The 17,276-nt window shown below is 36.7% G+C and overlaps 1 protein-coding gene across 1 annotated transcript; it reads left to right on the top strand.

Annotated features, from left to right (window-relative positions):
• The first annotated feature begins 7,994 nt into the window (after positions 1 to 7,994).
• Positions 7,995 to 9,320, top strand: LOC131868032 (aspartic proteinase nepenthesin-1-like). The gene has a single exon (XM_059215583.1). It carries the CDS (start codon positions 7,995 to 7,997, stop codon positions 9,318 to 9,320), a length of 1,326 nt encoding a protein of 441 aa, XP_059071566.1.
• The last annotated feature ends 7,956 nt before the right edge of the window (positions 9,321 to 17,276 follow it).

Raw genomic sequence — 17,276 nt, 5'->3', positions numbered from 1 at the left:
CTGGAAAATATTTATTTATTATTCAATGTATAGCTAGAAAGGAAGAAGGATCATTCAATTGGGAAAGGGATAATTTTACACTCTTAACTTAAATACAATAGAGCACTACAATTATTCGGTTGGTTTACTTTTTTATGGAAGCACTCCTTATAAATCATGTATCATAGTAGAGATGTCGACATTTGAATAATTGGCCGGCACAGGCCAAACCTAATCCCAACTAACTCTTCCATCATATTGCACACGTAGACTACTTTCATATACCGTCCTAAAGAATCCCATCTCAAAGCACATAGAGGTACCATGTTTCGAGAAGTCCAATGGGAAAGTTGATCTTAGCACTCACTTGACAACATTTACTACTTTATCTATTGGCTTGATTCTTGAGGATTCTCTTCCTGCAAAAATCTTTTTCATTTCATTGAAACAAATGACATTGGATTGATTTTTCCCTTTATCTATTAATTCAATAAACTCTTTCTCATATCTTGTTAATCAATTTTTATAACGTTTAAAAAAAAATATTGGACCTAAAGTAACATTAATTGATGGTGCAGCGAAGGGGAATCCCGGACCTGCTGGATATGGGGGAGTGGTGCGTGATAATAATGGCAGGATGGTCTCGATGGTGGCCCTCTCTTTGGGTACCTAGACAAACCACTTTAGTGAGGCCTTCACAACGTATACCAATATCAAATTGGCCAAAGAGAAAGGTTTGAGAAGGGTCTTCTTGGAGTGTGACTCCCTAAACATCATTAATTGTTTAACAACTTCCTCCTCCCCTAGTTGGTCGATTAAACATATTATTGAAGATAGCCTAATGCTTCTCAGGGGATTCTACGAATTTACCATTTCACATGTCTATCGTGAAGGTAATAAGGTTGCCGATATTTAGGCCAACATTGGGGCCGACTTGCCAAGTAGGAAAGTTTGGAACATTTATGATCGGATCCCAGAGGATCTTCTTAACCTACTCCGTAATGATCATGATGCGTGCGAAGCTCAAGGGGCTTTCGGAAATGATGGAGAATGACGTCTTCCAAAGTGTCCTGGGCAAGACTTCTTCTATGAGGGGAAAGTCAAACTTTCTGGTGGCGTTTTTGATTGTTTTTGTTTAGCTCAACTCTGTTTGTGTTGCAGGTTGTTGAGAATCGGTATTTTCCAAGATTGGGGGAGATAGGAACCGTTTGGAGCCCATAGTCTATGAAAAATGATGAAATAAGGAAGCAGTATGCAAAGAACTTTCGATAAGTGTTTTTACTAGTTATATCGAGACGCTTCATGGTGCGGATGCCCTTGTTACCGAGGCCTTTGTTCATGGGTGGAAGTATGGTGTGCTCTGTGTCTATGGTATGGAGCTGGAGGTTGATGAGGAGATGGTGGATAAGGTGTCCAACATGCTATTCATATAGTTTCTAAGGGCATTGGACAACATCTAAACTAGTAGCTTAGCTTATATTTTCTTAGTTTATTCAATTGGGCGACGAAGGTGATGAGTGGAGTGCATTTACACTTGATTAAATTCTTGTTCTAATTTCATTCTTATTATTTATTTATTATCTTTTAAAACTATTGTGCTTACTAGATAATGTGCAGCCTTTGTAAAGGATTTTTCCATCTCCATTGACCCGATTAACCACCTAAGGTGAGATGCATTTAGATCTACAATGATATAAAAAATTCTTTCTTAGTGCTTGGCAATGTATGCCACATGAGGATACTATTAGGAAGTTTTAAATTGAACCAGTTTAAACATAGTCTCCTCTTTTCTCTTTTTTCTTTTATTTTGGTAATTACTCCTTCAGCAAGGCATTTAACTAGCTCCAATCGCTTAGTATCCATTAATTTACTATTTTGGGTCATGAAAATAATGTATTCTAGTATAATGCCATTTCATTTTTCTTTACTTATTATTATTATTTTTCTATCGAAGATTCTTGTCGCAACGGATATAGATGCTGGAAAATACTTATTTATTATTCAATGTATAGCTAGAAAGGAAGAAGGATCATTCAATTGGGAAAGGGATAATTTTACACTCTTAACTTAAATACAATAGAGCACTACAATTATTCAGTTGGTTTATTTTTTTATGGAAATAATCCTTATAAATTATGTATCGTAGTAGAGATTTGGACATCTGAATAATTGGCCAGCACAAGCCAAACCTAATCCCAACTAACTCTTCCACCATATTGCACACGTGGACTACTTTCATATACCGTCCTAAAGAATCCCATCTCAAAGAAAACAGAGGTACCATGTTTTGAGAAGTCCAATGGGAAAGTTGATCTTAGCACTCACTTGACAACATTTACTACTTTATCTATTGTCTTGATTCTTGATGATGCTCTTCCTGCAAAAATATTTTCCATTTCATTGAAAGAAATGACATTGGATTGATTTCTCTCTCTATCTATTAATTCAATAAACTCTTTCTCATATCTTGTTAATCAATTTTTATAACATTTAAAAAAAATATTGGACCTAAAGTAACATTAATTGATGGTGTGGCGAATGGGAATCCCAGACCTGCTGGATGTGGGGAAGTGGTGCGTGATAACAATGGCAGGATGGTCTCGACAATGGCCCTCTCTTTGGGTACCCAGACAAATCACTTTAATGAGGCCTTCACAATTTATACCAATATCAAATTGGCCAAAGAGAAAGGTTTGAGAAGGGTCTGGTTGGAGTGTGACTCCCTAAACATCATTGTTTAACGACTTCCTCCTCTCCTATTTGGTTGATTAAACATATTATTCAAGATAGCCTAATTCCTCTCAGGGGCTTCTGTGAATTTAACATTTCACATGTCTACCATGAAGGTAATAAGGTTGCGGATATTTAGGCCAACATTGGGGCTGACTTGGCAAGTAGGAAACTTTGGAACATTTATGATAAGATCCCAGTGGATCTTCTTAACCTACTCCGTAATGATTATGATGCTTGCGAAGCTCAAGGGGCTTTTGGAAATGATGGAGAATGACATCTTCCAAAGTGTCGTGGGCAAGACTTCTTTTATGAGGGGAAAGACGAACTTTCTGGTGGCTTTTTTAATTGTTTTTATATGGTTTATGTCAACTCTGTTTGTGTTGCAGGTTGTTGAGAATTAGTATTTTTTAATATTAGGGGAGATAGGAACCGTTTGGATCCCATAGTCTGCGAAAAATGATGAAATAAGGAAGCAGTATGGAAAGAACTTTCGGTAGGAGTTTTGACTAGTTATATCGAGATGCTTCATGGTGTGGATGCCCTTATTACTGAGGCCTTTCTTAATGGGTGGAAGGATGGTTTTATCTGTGTCTATGGTATGGAGCTGGAGGTTAATGAGGAGATGGTGGCTAAGGTGTCCAAAATTCTGAACAAGGGCACCAAATTCTACAAGCATAAGAAATGTGCGATGGTGGCGATGAAAACCTTTTTCCCGCCGAAGGAAAGGGAGAAGGTGAGAAAGAATAATAATGTTGGGTGGGAGAAAAAATCACTTTCAAAGCCATGGTACGAGGTCTCAGAGGTTATCGTGCGCCGCCTCACCGTTGATGGTAAATTCTGTAGCTTACTTAGCTATCACTTTGTCATTATTAATCATTTTCGGCATCACAAGTGCATTTCCTTGGCCTTTTATTTGGTCTCATCATTGAATAATAGCATTAGGGCTCACGAGAAATGTGCATCCTCCCTTGTTCTCCATGAGGGCTTATTCCCGTTGATTATGAAGTATGCCAAGACTATCAATGTCGAGAGGAATACGAGTGCTAAAACTGGTATAGAATACAAGAAGAATGTCCATATTCATTATGGGGAAATCTCTTCTGATGAAGAGGTGGACTTCGATGGGAACGAAGTCTTTCACATTTATAACAAACAAGGACCCTCATCGTCTAAAATCCCTAACCGTACTAGCAGAAAATAAATTATTTTATCTAACGAGGAGGATGACCCTGAACATGTCCCTAATTCGGTGGACGGTAGTTCTGATGTGAAGGTTAAAAGAGTGGCCAGCGTTTCTATGTCAAGAGCTATTGACAAAACCAAAGTATTTAACAATGTCAACGAGAATTATTCTAAGCGACCGAATGCCTCTCAGATTGATTTGGACGGGCCTGCGGAGGATTAGGGTGTCAATGTTTCTATACCTACTCTTGGTGGTGGGTTTACTCCTAAGGAGATGGTTTGTCGGTCCCTGAGAATACGATTACGAATATTAACTTGAGGAATTTAAAGGATAACCAAAATGCCCAATTCACCTAGATTTTTCAAGAGATTAATAATCTCAAAGAGAAGGCCAATCCACCTAATGGGGACCTCGACAGTACTAGGTCTCGAATACGCATACCCTGGCTAATGGTATTAAAGACCTTAAGGAGGAACATGAAGAGCACATTAAGGCTTTGGAAAATGACTTATAAACATCAGCATAGTTTGAGTGTGGTGGTGGAGGTGAGTATGTCTGCCATGAACAATACTAGCATTGGTCTACGTAGACTCAATGAATAGGCTGAAGTTCTTCATTATATTTCTCAGGGCAAGTGCCCCACTGGTAGCACTGAGATGGTGAAGAAAGATAAGGTTGTGAATGCTGGTACCTGTAAGAAACTTAGGGCTCCCTCAGAGGATGTGGTTGCGGATCTGGATACGAAAGAGAAGCCCCTACTTGGTCCAGCGACGAGGCTCCATAGAAAAGATAAGGGTGTGACCCGTGTTGACAACATCATTAAGAAAGTTCAGAAAATCAATGAGGATGTCATTCAGAAGAATGACAAATTGGTCAAAGTGTTGTAGTTTTGTTATGTAGAAATTCTGTATTGTTCTTGTCTGTTGTTCTATGGGGCTGCTTTTCCCTGGTTTTTATGGGTTGGTTCGCATCTGTTTTTTTGTTGGGTCCTTGAAGGTCGAGTTTTTATGATAATATTACAATAATACTAATACAATTTACATGATTTGTATAGTTTATTTCTATTTGAAAATAAAAAATTATTCTATTCTATTTACATTTTCACCATAAATTACTTGAACTATTTAAACAAATAGGTTTCTATTCAATAATATTATTATTATATATAATACATTAACAGAATAATAAGTAAATAACTTAAAACCCACTAACATAGTCATTTTAACACATACAAACATAGTAAATTTTGAAGTGTCTATAAAACCCATACAACTTTTTTAGGGTTTCGGAATTACTAGATGGTTTGATTTAGACAAATGGAAACATAAAGGTTGAGTGTACTTAGTAATTAAAAAAGGTCCCACCATTCACTTATCATGGGAAACCGTGCAACAACTAAATTGTATAGAAATAAAAAACAAGAAAATAATGACATTTATGAATTATTAAAGAGGCACACGGAACAAGTGGCAGGAACCCTAAAATTTAGATTGTGAGAGCTCAAATATTTGAGAGTACTATGTTTGCATTAATGGAGGAGTAGAATTTTCGAAAAAATCTCATCTGATCGTGACTGCAAGAGGAGAGATAGTGGTAAAATGAGAAGATCGAGAGATGATGGGCAGTGCACACATTCTGACAAAAAATGAAGAATAAAACTAATGGACAGCGGGCAGCTCCAATATTCCCAATCGTCTTGCAATGCTGTCTCCTTTACTCACAATCGTTGATGCCCAAAAACAGCTCATCCAATTCATATAAGAGACGCCTTCGGCATAATAAATTCATGTACTATTTTCCCTCTTCTATAATTTCTCTCATATGAAGCATGCAATCACCATTTCTAAATAAAGCTTTTATATGATAGGATGTGGTAGTATCAATATACCATAGGGCACTACGTCACAGAACCTTTTGCACATGAAGATACCCCTAAACTTACTACTCATTTTCATATTTCTTAATCTTCTAGATTGTTAAATAGGTTCACGTATTTTATTGATGTCTATTTAATTCTTGAGATATAAGCTACTCACTATACATAATTTCTCTATTTTTTAGGCTCTCATGAAGGATTCAAATGTAAAGAATGAGTATCACATGCTAGTATGTGCCAAGGTCCATTACTCTATCTATATTAACTATTATTTGACGTCCAAGCATCTAATTTAAACGATATATTCCACATTCCATATGCTTTGAGATGTATTACTATTTTAGGATTCACATGCACGTCAATGTATGGTCAAAACATAATGGTAAAATATTTTAATCTAGTCAAACTATCCTTAGTTTTGGGTATATTATTAGAGGATGGATTAATTCAACCATATATCAAGAAATGATGCAATCTTGTCGAAATCTTGGCCCATTCTCTAATTAGCCACCCTTATTAATTTACATACACCCCCTTATATTCTATCTTATCCCGTGGATTCATGCACACATTCGTATGTATCACATTTATTATTAGATTATTCTCCATCCACACCTCAATGTCTAGGCATTTATTCTCTACATAAGTATTAGCCTTTTTTCTGTTATTGGTCAATAATGGGGCGTCCAATCAATATTGCACCATACAATACTGACCCTTGAGATTTAGCAATTTAAATTCGAATTTTTTAACTCCAAACCTTTTATTCTATCATAATTACATTTAGTACCTGTTTTATGTGATTTATTGAACATTTTGGTTTTTGAAAGAATTCAATGTGCATTTATTTAACATGCAGTCGCTTTGAGAATTCATTGAATACGAATTTGCATAAATGAAACATTTATCATAGAAACGCTTTTGGTTGGAGCACCAAGATGAATCTATCTCCATCAAAGTTTTCATCTTGGGAAATTTGCATGCTTCTTTTCCATTTACCTAAATTGGCCAGGCTCGTGAAGCCGACCATTCCGAAGGATAACCTAGGAGAACTTGACCCTAGTGATCTACCAGGCTCCCTAATGTGATTTTAACTATTGCGAATACTTGACAATTAGTGAAGAGTTAACTTCAAGGTAAATTGACGAAAAGTGAGATTTATTAGATCAAATGTTAGGGAAGAATTTATATTCACACATATAGAACTTACGCATATCTATGGATTTGACATAAAACAATCGTGGACATGGGGAGTGATCCCTAGTTGACATGACTTTCATGCTTATCACTGATACAACTACATACCCAATTCTTAAAAGATGGATTCTTAAATTCAATTTAGATGATTTATATACTTGCATGTTCAACCACATAGATTACGCTAACTTTTATCTACTTTTTCCTTCTGGTATAAATCCTTGAGCAAAACGTTATGATAGGATATGGCAATGTGAATATATAATAGAACATTGCATATAACACTTCTGCACAAGTAAAATTGAGAAATAAGATAAATAAGAACGAGAATAAAAATAAAATTCAATTTAGATGATTTATATATGTGGATGTTCAACCACATAGATTACATTAACTTTCATGTACTTTTTCTTTCTGGTATAAATCCTTGAATAGAACTTTATGATAGGATACGGTAATGTGAATACATAATAGAGCATTGAATATAACAGTTTTGTACAAGTAAAATCTCTAAATTTTAAAAATGAATAAACTAATTAGAGCAAAATTTAAGAATGAGATAAACAAGAATGAGAATAAGTTGGAAAGCCGGATAAACCGACTAAGAATAATTATGTGTAAACTAATTTTAAATATTTTTAGAAAACTAACCCTCCGGTTACAACACGTTTTGGAATTTCGATCTGAATGGGTCCACAAAATTCAATGGGAAGAGGGAACTGGATTACGAGTTAAGTGTACGGAAATACTTAGTGAAGGTATGGACAGAAAAAAATACGATTCACTTCGAATTGCAGCAGTCTATTCTACTTCTAGAACAATTCCAGGCGGGCAGAGATAGAGAAGGGGAAATTAAATAAATTCGTCTATCCTTCTAAGAGGATCGATATTGTTATGTGGACACGTCGGGGAATCTGTTGATTTTGATTTAAGGCTCCTTCTCACTCTCTCTGTGTATATATATTGCATGGAGTGGAGTAGATGAGAGCAGAAAAAGGTTTCGAGGTTTAGAAAAGAAAAAGAGAAATGGAGCGTTCAAAGCTGTTGGGTTTTGTGGTCTTGATATGCTTTACTATTCCAACGATATCATGTTCTTCGGACAGACTGTTTAGTGGTTGGCCGAAGTCTAGCAGCGATGAAAATGTAAAAATAAGGGTGAATATGACGCGCAGATCAGAGAGAGAGTTGGGTTTTTCTGAGAGATTGGGTTTGGCTGTGGATCGAAGTAAGAAGCGAATGAAGAAGATAGAGGCATTGATAAGAGGGCAATTAGACGCTGAAACGCCCGTTGAAGTAGGGGATGGAGAATTTCTGATGAGCGTTGCACTGGGAACGCCCTCTGTGAGCTTCGAAGCGATTGTGGACACGGGGAGCGATCTGATTTGGACTCAGTGCAAGCCTTGCAAGGACTGCTTCTCTCAGCCTACGCCAATCTTCGACCCCTCCAAGTCCCCCACATTTTCCACAATTCCCTGCGGTGATTCTCTTTGTGACGCCTTGGGGAGTACGCAAACCGGATGCAATCCAGATTGTACCTTTATGTATCAGTATGGCGATGGTTCCTTCACCAGCGGCGACCTGGCTTACGAGACATTGTCAATTGGGAGCAGCAAGGTTAAAGGCATTGCATTTGGATGCGGGCATGACAACGAAGGACAAGGATTCTCTCAGGGTGGTGGCCTTGTGGGACTGGGAAGAGGTGGTCTCTCCCTTATCTCACAGCTGGGTTCCAAAGCAGAGAACATGTTCTCTTACTGTCTTTTGCCCATCACCGACTCTTCTTCACAAACCAGCCCCCTCTTTTTCGGCGAGGGTGCTTCCTTGAGCGGAGGAGCCAAGACTCTCCCACTCATCAAGAGCAGTATCATTCCCACTTTCTGGTACATTCCTATTACAGGAATCACCCTCAATGGTAAGGCACTAGATATTCCTCCTGGAACTTTCGATCTGCAATCGGACGGCAGCGGAGGTATGATCATCGACTCCGGAACCACTGTTACCATCCTGGACCAGGCTGCCTACTCTCCTCTTAAGGAAGCAATTCAGTCCGCCATTGATCTCACTCCTGTAGACGGCTCTTCTACAGGTTTGGATCTTTGTTACCACACATCATCCGCTCACCTCACCTTGCCAACCCTCGTCTTCAACTTCAAAGGCGGCGTGGATTACGAGCTTCCGGCAGACAACTTTTTCATTCAGGCATCTGAAAATCTCTTGTGCCTGGCAATGTTGGGTGAACCATCGGGGAATCCTTCCATCTTCGGAAACATACAGCAGCAAAACTTCCATATCCTTTACAACAATGCTCAGAACACGCTCTCTTTCAAGCCCACTAAGTGTGATTCTCTTTAAATCATCATCTCCCTCTTCTAATTCTTCTTCTTCTCTTTTTCTGTCTCTCTCATTTCCTCTTCCTCTGTCCTTCGAATGCAATATGTGATCTCGTCTCCTGCGTCTGCCTATTGCACTGTCCGATATGCGAATCATGTAAATTTTCATCTTCGTAGCTGCTTATTTTCAGTAAAATTGTTTGGCCCCTGTTGTTCTCGGGGACCTTCATTTATGGTTCCTTATGATATGCTACACTATGTGTGTTATTTTGGCATGGAAATGAAGGTGCGATAATTGATTATCAAAATATAAATTGCGAGTTAAAACAACGACAAGAGAATTTATATAATTATAAAGCATTTGTAATGGTCTTATCTTTTCTTCAAGTCTTAAGTGTAAAATAAATTATTGTATGCCTATGAATATTTTTAATGGTATTTAACTTTAAGATCCGTGTCTGTGATTTATACATTCAAATAATACTTATTTTCAATCATGTCCGCATTTCACATTACTAAGATCAAACACAATTTAATGTAGCCTATATATAAGGTAAGGTTGTTGCTAAGAAGGTCTCTCTAATTTTCTCACAATTACTATTGTATAATTTTCTACTAGAGAAGACGAGTTCTCGAGAATTAAGAATATCATTTTGGAGCCTTTGCAATTTATTTAAAAGTGCTAATATTTAAGGCTATGCCTATATCACGATTCACGATTACCTATCAGCGCTTTATAGTGCATTCGATGACATCTTACACAAATCTTATATAGAAAACTTATTGATGGTGAATCGGGGCCTCTCATTTGAAAGGTTGCTACTACACTACAACGCACCTTAGATAATAAAATTAAATTATGTAATGTATTTGTGCTTCAGAGTATGGATGTTAGACCACACATCAATTTTCAGCCATTGATAATGTGACATGATTACTTGTTTTCAACATTTTAATAGGATTGCATTAGGTTTTGGAACTTTTTTTCGTGACCTAAAAAATTAAAATATTAGTGGACTACAACATAATAACACAATTATTGAGAAAAGTTTTGATTGCCTACAAAAAATCATAGTATCTTCACTCTTTCACCTTGTAAATCCTAACATGTTAATTTCAATTTCACATGATCTATGTTGCAGTGTCTACTTACGTATTATTATAGTCCAATGAACACAAAGGATACTAAAATCAATTATTTGAGAGAGTTGACACTTATTAGATTTTTAGATAGCCAAAAAACTTCTCAGATGGATAAAATATTGGTTGAGATAATTCTTAAATAGATATTATTATATTTATTTAAATAAACAATAATTTCTTAAAAAATATCCTTAATATAGAGGGAGAGAGAACTAATTATATATTCCAAGGAAAAAGTATTCGTAGTATTACATAGTTTACAATTGATAAAGCATTAACAAGTAAGAAACACACAATGAATAATAAATAAAACATATAAATTTAAAATAATTATTAAATCAACCTCATACTTATTTCACCTTGACAATGCAAGGAGGGTAAGAGGAGGGATGGCGGCCCAATATGCTATTCATATAGTTTCTAAGGGCATTGGACAACATCTAAACTAACATCTTAGCTTATATTTTCTTAGTTTATCCAATTGGGCGATGAAGGTGAAGAGTGGAGTGCATTTACATTTGATTAAATTCTTGTTCTAATTTCATTCTTATTATTTATTTATTATCTTGTAAAACTATTGTGCTAACTAGATAATGTGCAACCTTTGTTAAGGATTTTTCCATCTCCCTCGACCCTATCAACCACCTAAGGTGAGATGCATTTAGAGCTACAAGCGATATAAAAAATTCTATGTTTCTCAATGCTCGACAATGTATGTCACACGAGGATAATATTAGGAAGTTTTAGATTGAACCAGTTTAAACAGAGCCTCCTCTTTTCTTTTTTTATTTTATTTTGGTAATTACTCCTTCAGCAAGGCATTTAACTAGCTACAATTGCTTTGTATCCATTAATTTACTATTTTGGGTCATGAAAATAATGTATTCTAGTATAATGCCATTTCATTTTTCTTTACTTATTATTATTATTATTATTTTTCTATCGAAGATTCTTGTTGCAACGGATATAGATGCTGGAAAATATTTATTTATTATTCAATGTATAGCTAGAAAGGAAGAAGGATCATTCAATTGGGAAAGGGATAATTTTACACTCTTAACTTAAATACAATAGAGCACTACAATTATTCGGTTGGTTTACTTTTTTATGGAAGCACTCCTTATAAATCATGTATCATAGTAGAGATGTCGACATTTGAATAATTGGCCGGCACAGGCCAAACCTAATCCCAACTAACTCTTCCATCATATTGCACACGTAGACTACTTTCATATACCGTCCTAAAGAATCCCATCTCAAAGCACATAGAGGTACCATGTTTCGAGAAGTCCAATGGGAAAGTTGATCTTAGCACTCACTTGACAACATTTACTACTTTATCTATTGGCTTGATTCTTGAGGATTCTCTTCCTGCAAAAATCTTTTTCATTTCATTGAAACAAATGACATTGGATTGATTTTTCCCTTTATCTATTAATTCAATAAACTCTTTCTCATATCTTGTTAATCAATTTTTATAACGTTTAAAAAAAAATATTGGACCTAAAGTAACATTAATTGATGGTGCAGCGAAGGGGAATCCCGGACCTGCTGGATATGGGGGAGTGGTGCGTGATAATAATGGCAGGATGGTCTCGATGGTGGCCCTCTCTTTGGGTACCTAGACAAACCACTTTAGTGAGGCCTTCACAACGTATACCAATATCAAATTGGCCAAAGAGAAAGGTTTGAGAAGGGTCTTCTTGGAGTGTGACTCCCTAAACATCATTAATTGTTTAACAACTTCCTCCTCCCCTAGTTGGTCGATTAAACATATTATTGAAGATAGCCTAATGCTTCTCAGGGGATTCTACGAATTTACCATTTCACATGTCTATCGTGAAGGTAATAAGGTTGCCGATATTTAGGCCAACATTGGGGCCGACTTGCCAAGTAGGAAAGTTTGGAACATTTATGATCGGATCCCAGAGGATCTTCTTAACCTACTCCGTAATGATCATGATGCGTGCGAAGCTCAAGGGGCTTTCGGAAATGATGGAGAATGACGTCTTCCAAAGTGTCCTGGGCAAGACTTCTTCTATGAGGGGAAAGTCAAACTTTCTGGTGGCGTTTTTGATTGTTTTTGTTTAGCTCAACTCTGTTTGTGTTGCAGGTTGTTGAGAATCGGTATTTTCCAAGATTGGGGGAGATAGGAACCGTTTGGAGCCCATAGTCTATGAAAAATGATGAAATAAGGAAGCAGTATGCAAAGAACTTTCGATAAGTGTTTTTACTAGTTATATCGAGACGCTTCATGGTGCGGATGCCCTTGTTACCGAGGCCTTTGTTCATGGGTGGAAGTATGGTGTGCTCTGTGTCTATGGTATGGAGCTGGAGGTTGATGAGGAGATGGTGGATAAGGTGTCCAACATGCTATTCATATAGTTTCTAAGGGCATTGGACAACATCTAAACTAGTAGCTTAGCTTATATTTTCTTAGTTTATTCAATTGGGCGACGAAGGTGATGAGTGGAGTGCATTTACACTTGATTAAATTCTTGTTCTAATTTCATTCTTATTATTTATTTATTATCTTTTAAAACTATTGTGCTTACTAGATAATGTGCAGCCTTTGTAAAGGATTTTTCCATCTCCATTGACCCGATTAACCACCTAAGGTGAGATGCATTTAGATCTACAATGATATAAAAAATTCTTTCTTAGTGCTTGGCAATGTATGCCACATGAGGATACTATTAGGAAGTTTTAAATTGAACCAGTTTAAACATAGTCTCCTCTTTTCTCTTTTTTCTTTTATTTTGGTAATTACTCCTTCAGCAAGGCATTTAACTAGCTCCAATCGCTTAGTATCCATTAATTTACTATTTTGGGTCATGAAAATAATGTATTCTAGTATAATGCCATTTCATTTTTCTTTACTTATTATTATTATTTTTCTATCGAAGATTCTTGTCGCAACGGATATAGATGCTGGAAAATACTTATTTATTATTCAATGTATAGCTAGAAAGGAAGAAGGATCATTCAATTGGGAAAGGGATAATTTTACACTCTTAACTTAAATACAATAGAGCACTACAATTATTCAGTTGGTTTATTTTTTTATGGAAATAATCCTTATAAATTATGTATCGTAGTAGAGATTTGGACATCTGAATAATTGGCCAGCACAAGCCAAACCTAATCCCAACTAACTCTTCCACCATATTGCACACGTGGACTACTTTCATATACCGTCCTAAAGAATCCCATCTCAAAGAAAACAGAGGTACCATGTTTTGAGAAGTCCAATGGGAAAGTTGATCTTAGCACTCACTTGACAACATTTACTACTTTATCTATTGTCTTGATTCTTGATGATGCTCTTCCTGCAAAAATATTTTCCATTTCATTGAAAGAAATGACATTGGATTGATTTCTCTCTCTATCTATTAATTCAATAAACTCTTTCTCATATCTTGTTAATCAATTTTTATAACATTTAAAAAAAATATTGGACCTAAAGTAACATTAATTGATGGTGTGGCGAATGGGAATCCCAGACCTGCTGGATGTGGGGAAGTGGTGCGTGATAACAATGGCAGGATGGTCTCGACAATGGCCCTCTCTTTGGGTACCCAGACAAATCACTTTAATGAGGCCTTCACAATTTATACCAATATCAAATTGGCCAAAGAGAAAGGTTTGAGAAGGGTCTGGTTGGAGTGTGACTCCCTAAACATCATTGTTTAACGACTTCCTCCTCTCCTATTTGGTTGATTAAACATATTATTCAAGATAGCCTAATTCCTCTCAGGGGCTTCTGTGAATTTAACATTTCACATGTCTACCATGAAGGTAATAAGGTTGCGGATATTTAGGCCAACATTGGGGCCGACTTGGCAAGTAGGAAACTTTGGAACATTTATGATAAGATCCCAGTGGATCTTCTTAACCTACTCCGTAATGATTATGATGCTTGCGAAGCTCAAGGGGCTTTTGGAAATGATGGAGAATGACATCTTCCAAAGTGTCGTGGGCAAGACTTCTTTTATGAGGGGAAAGACGAACTTTCTGGTGGCTTTTTTAATTGTTTTTATATGGTTTATGTCAACTCTGTTTGTGTTGCAGGTTGTTGAGAATTAGTATTTTTTAATATTAGGGGAGATAGGAACCGTTTGGATCCCATAGTCTGCGAAAAATGACGAAATAAGGAAGCAGTATGGAAAGAACTTTCGGTAGGAGTTTTGACTAGTTATATCGAGATGCTTCATGGTGTGGATGCCCTTGTTACTGAGGCCTTTCTTAATGGGTGGAAGGATGGTTTTATCTGTGTCTATGGTATGGAGCTGGAGGTTAATGAGGAGATGGTGGCTAAGGTGTCCAAAATTCTGAACAAGGGCACCAAATTCTACAAGCATAAGAAATGTGCGATGGTGGCGATGAAAACCTTTTTCCCGCCGAAGGAAAGGGAGAAGGTGAGAAAGAATAATAATGTTGGGTGGGAGAAAAAATCACTTTCAAAGCCATGGTACGAGGTCTCAGAGGTTATCGTGCGCCGCCTCACCGTTGATGGTAAATTCTGTAGCTTACTTAGCTATCACTTTGTCATTATTAATCATTTTCGGCATCACAAGTGCATTTCCTTGGCCTTTTATTTGGTCTCATCATTGAATAATAGCATTAGGGCTCACGAGAAATGTGCATCCTCCCTTGTTCTCCATGAGGGCTTATTCCCGTTGATTATGAAGTATGCCAAGACTATCAATGTCGAGAGGAATACGAGTGCTAAAACTGGTATAGAATACAAGAAGAATGTCCATATTCATTATGGGGAAATCTCTTCTGATGAAGAGGTGGACTTCGATGGGAACGAAGTCTTTCACATTTATAACAAACAAGGACCCTCATCGTCTAAAATCCCTAACCGTACTAGCAGAAAATAAATTATTTTATCTAACGAGGAGGATGACCCTGAACATGTCCCTAATTCGGTGGACAGTAGTTCTGATGTGAAGGTTAAAAGAGTGGCCAGCGTTTCTATGTCAAGAGCTATTGACAAAACCAAAGTATTTAACAATGTCAACGAGAATTATTCTAAGCGACCGAATGCCTCTCAGATTGATTTGGACGGGCCTGCGGAGGATTAGGGTGTCAATGTTTCTATACCTACTCTTGGTGGTGGGTTTACTCCTAAGGAGATGGTTTGTCGGTCCCTGAGAATACGATTACGAATATTAACTTGAGGAATTTAAAGGATAACCAAAATGCCCAATTCACCTAGATTTTTCAAGAGATTAATAATCTCAAAGAGAAGGCCAATCCACCTAATGGGGACCTCGACAGTACTAGGTCTCGAATACGCATACCCTGGCTAATGGTATTAAAGACCTTAAGGAGGAACATGAAGAGCACATTAAGGCTTTGGAAAATGACTTATAAACATCAGCATAGTTTGAGTGTGGTGGTGGAGGTGAGTATGTCTGCCATGAACAATACTAGCATTGGTCTACGTAGACTCAATGAATAGGCTGAAGTTCTTCATTATATTTCTCAGGGCAAGTGCCCCACTGGTAGCACTGAGATGGTGAAGAAAGATAAGGTTGTGAATGCTGGTACCTGTAAGAAACTTAGGGCTCCCTCAGAGGATGTGGATGCGGATCTGGATACGAAAGAGAAGCCCCTACTTGGTCCAGCGACGAGGCTCCATAGAAAAGATAAGGGTGTGACCCGTGTTGACAACATCATTAAGAAAGTTCAGAAAATCAATGAGGATGTCATTCAGAAGAATGACAAATTGGTCAAAGTGTTGTAGTTTTGTTATGTAGAAATTCTGTATTGTTCTTGTCTGTTGTTCTATGGGGCTGCTTTTCCCTGGTTTTTATGGGTTGGTTCGCATCTGTTTTTTTGTTGGGTCCTTGAAGGTCGAGTTTTTATGATAATATTACAATAATACTAATACAATTTACATGATTTGTATAGTTTATTTCTATTTGAAAATAAAAAATTATTCTATTCTATTTACATTTTCACCATAAATTACTTGAACTATTTAAACAAATAGGTTTCTATTCAATAATATTATTATTATATATAATACATTAACAGAATAATAAGTAAATAACTTAAAACCCACTAACATAGTCATTTTAACACATACAAACATAGTAAATTTTGAAGTGTCTATAAAACCCATACAACTTTTTTAGGGTTTCGGAATTACTAGATGGTTTGATTTAGACAAATGGAAACATAAAGGTTGAGTGTACTTAGTAATTAAAAAAGGTCCCACCATTCACTTATCATGGGAAACCGTGCAACAACTAAATTGTATAGAAATAAAAAACAAGAAAATAATGACATTTATGAATTATTAAAGAGGCACACGGAACAAGTGGCAGGAACCCTAAAATTTAGATTGTGAGAGCTCAAATATTTGAGAGTACTATGTTTGCATTAATGGAGGAGTAGAATTTTCGAAAAAATCTCATCTGATCGTGACTGCAAGAGGAGAGATAGTGGTAAAATGAGAAGATCGAGAGATGATGGGCAGTGCACACATTCTGACAAAAAATGAAGAATAAAACTAATGGACAGCGGGCAGCTCCAATATTCCCAATCGTCTTGCAATGCTGTCTCCTTTACTCACAATCGTTGATGCCCAAAAACAGCTCATCCAATTCATATAAGAGACGCCTTCGGCATAATAAATTCATGTACTATTTTCCCTCTTCTATAATTTCTCTCATATGAAGCATGCAATCACCATTTCTAAATAAAGCTTTTATATGATAGGATGTGGTAGTATCAATATACCATAGGGCACTACGTCACAGAACCTTTTGCACATGAAGATACCCCTAAACTTACTACTCATTTTCATATTTCTTAATCT

The sequence above is a fragment of the Cryptomeria japonica genome, unplaced genomic scaffold (assembly GCF_030272615.1).
Source record: "Cryptomeria japonica unplaced genomic scaffold, Sugi_1.0 HiC_scaffold_193, whole genome shotgun sequence".
In the NCBI taxonomy this organism is placed as follows: Eukaryota; Viridiplantae; Streptophyta; class Pinopsida; order Cupressales; family Cupressaceae; genus Cryptomeria; species Cryptomeria japonica.
This window is presented reverse-complemented; position numbering and strand designations above follow the sequence as displayed.

Excerpts from the sequence above, each read along its gene's own strand:
- LOC131868032 (XM_059215583.1), top strand. The coding sequence starts at position 7,995 with ATGGAGCGTTCAAAGCTGTTGGGTTTTGTGGTCTTGATATGCTTTACT.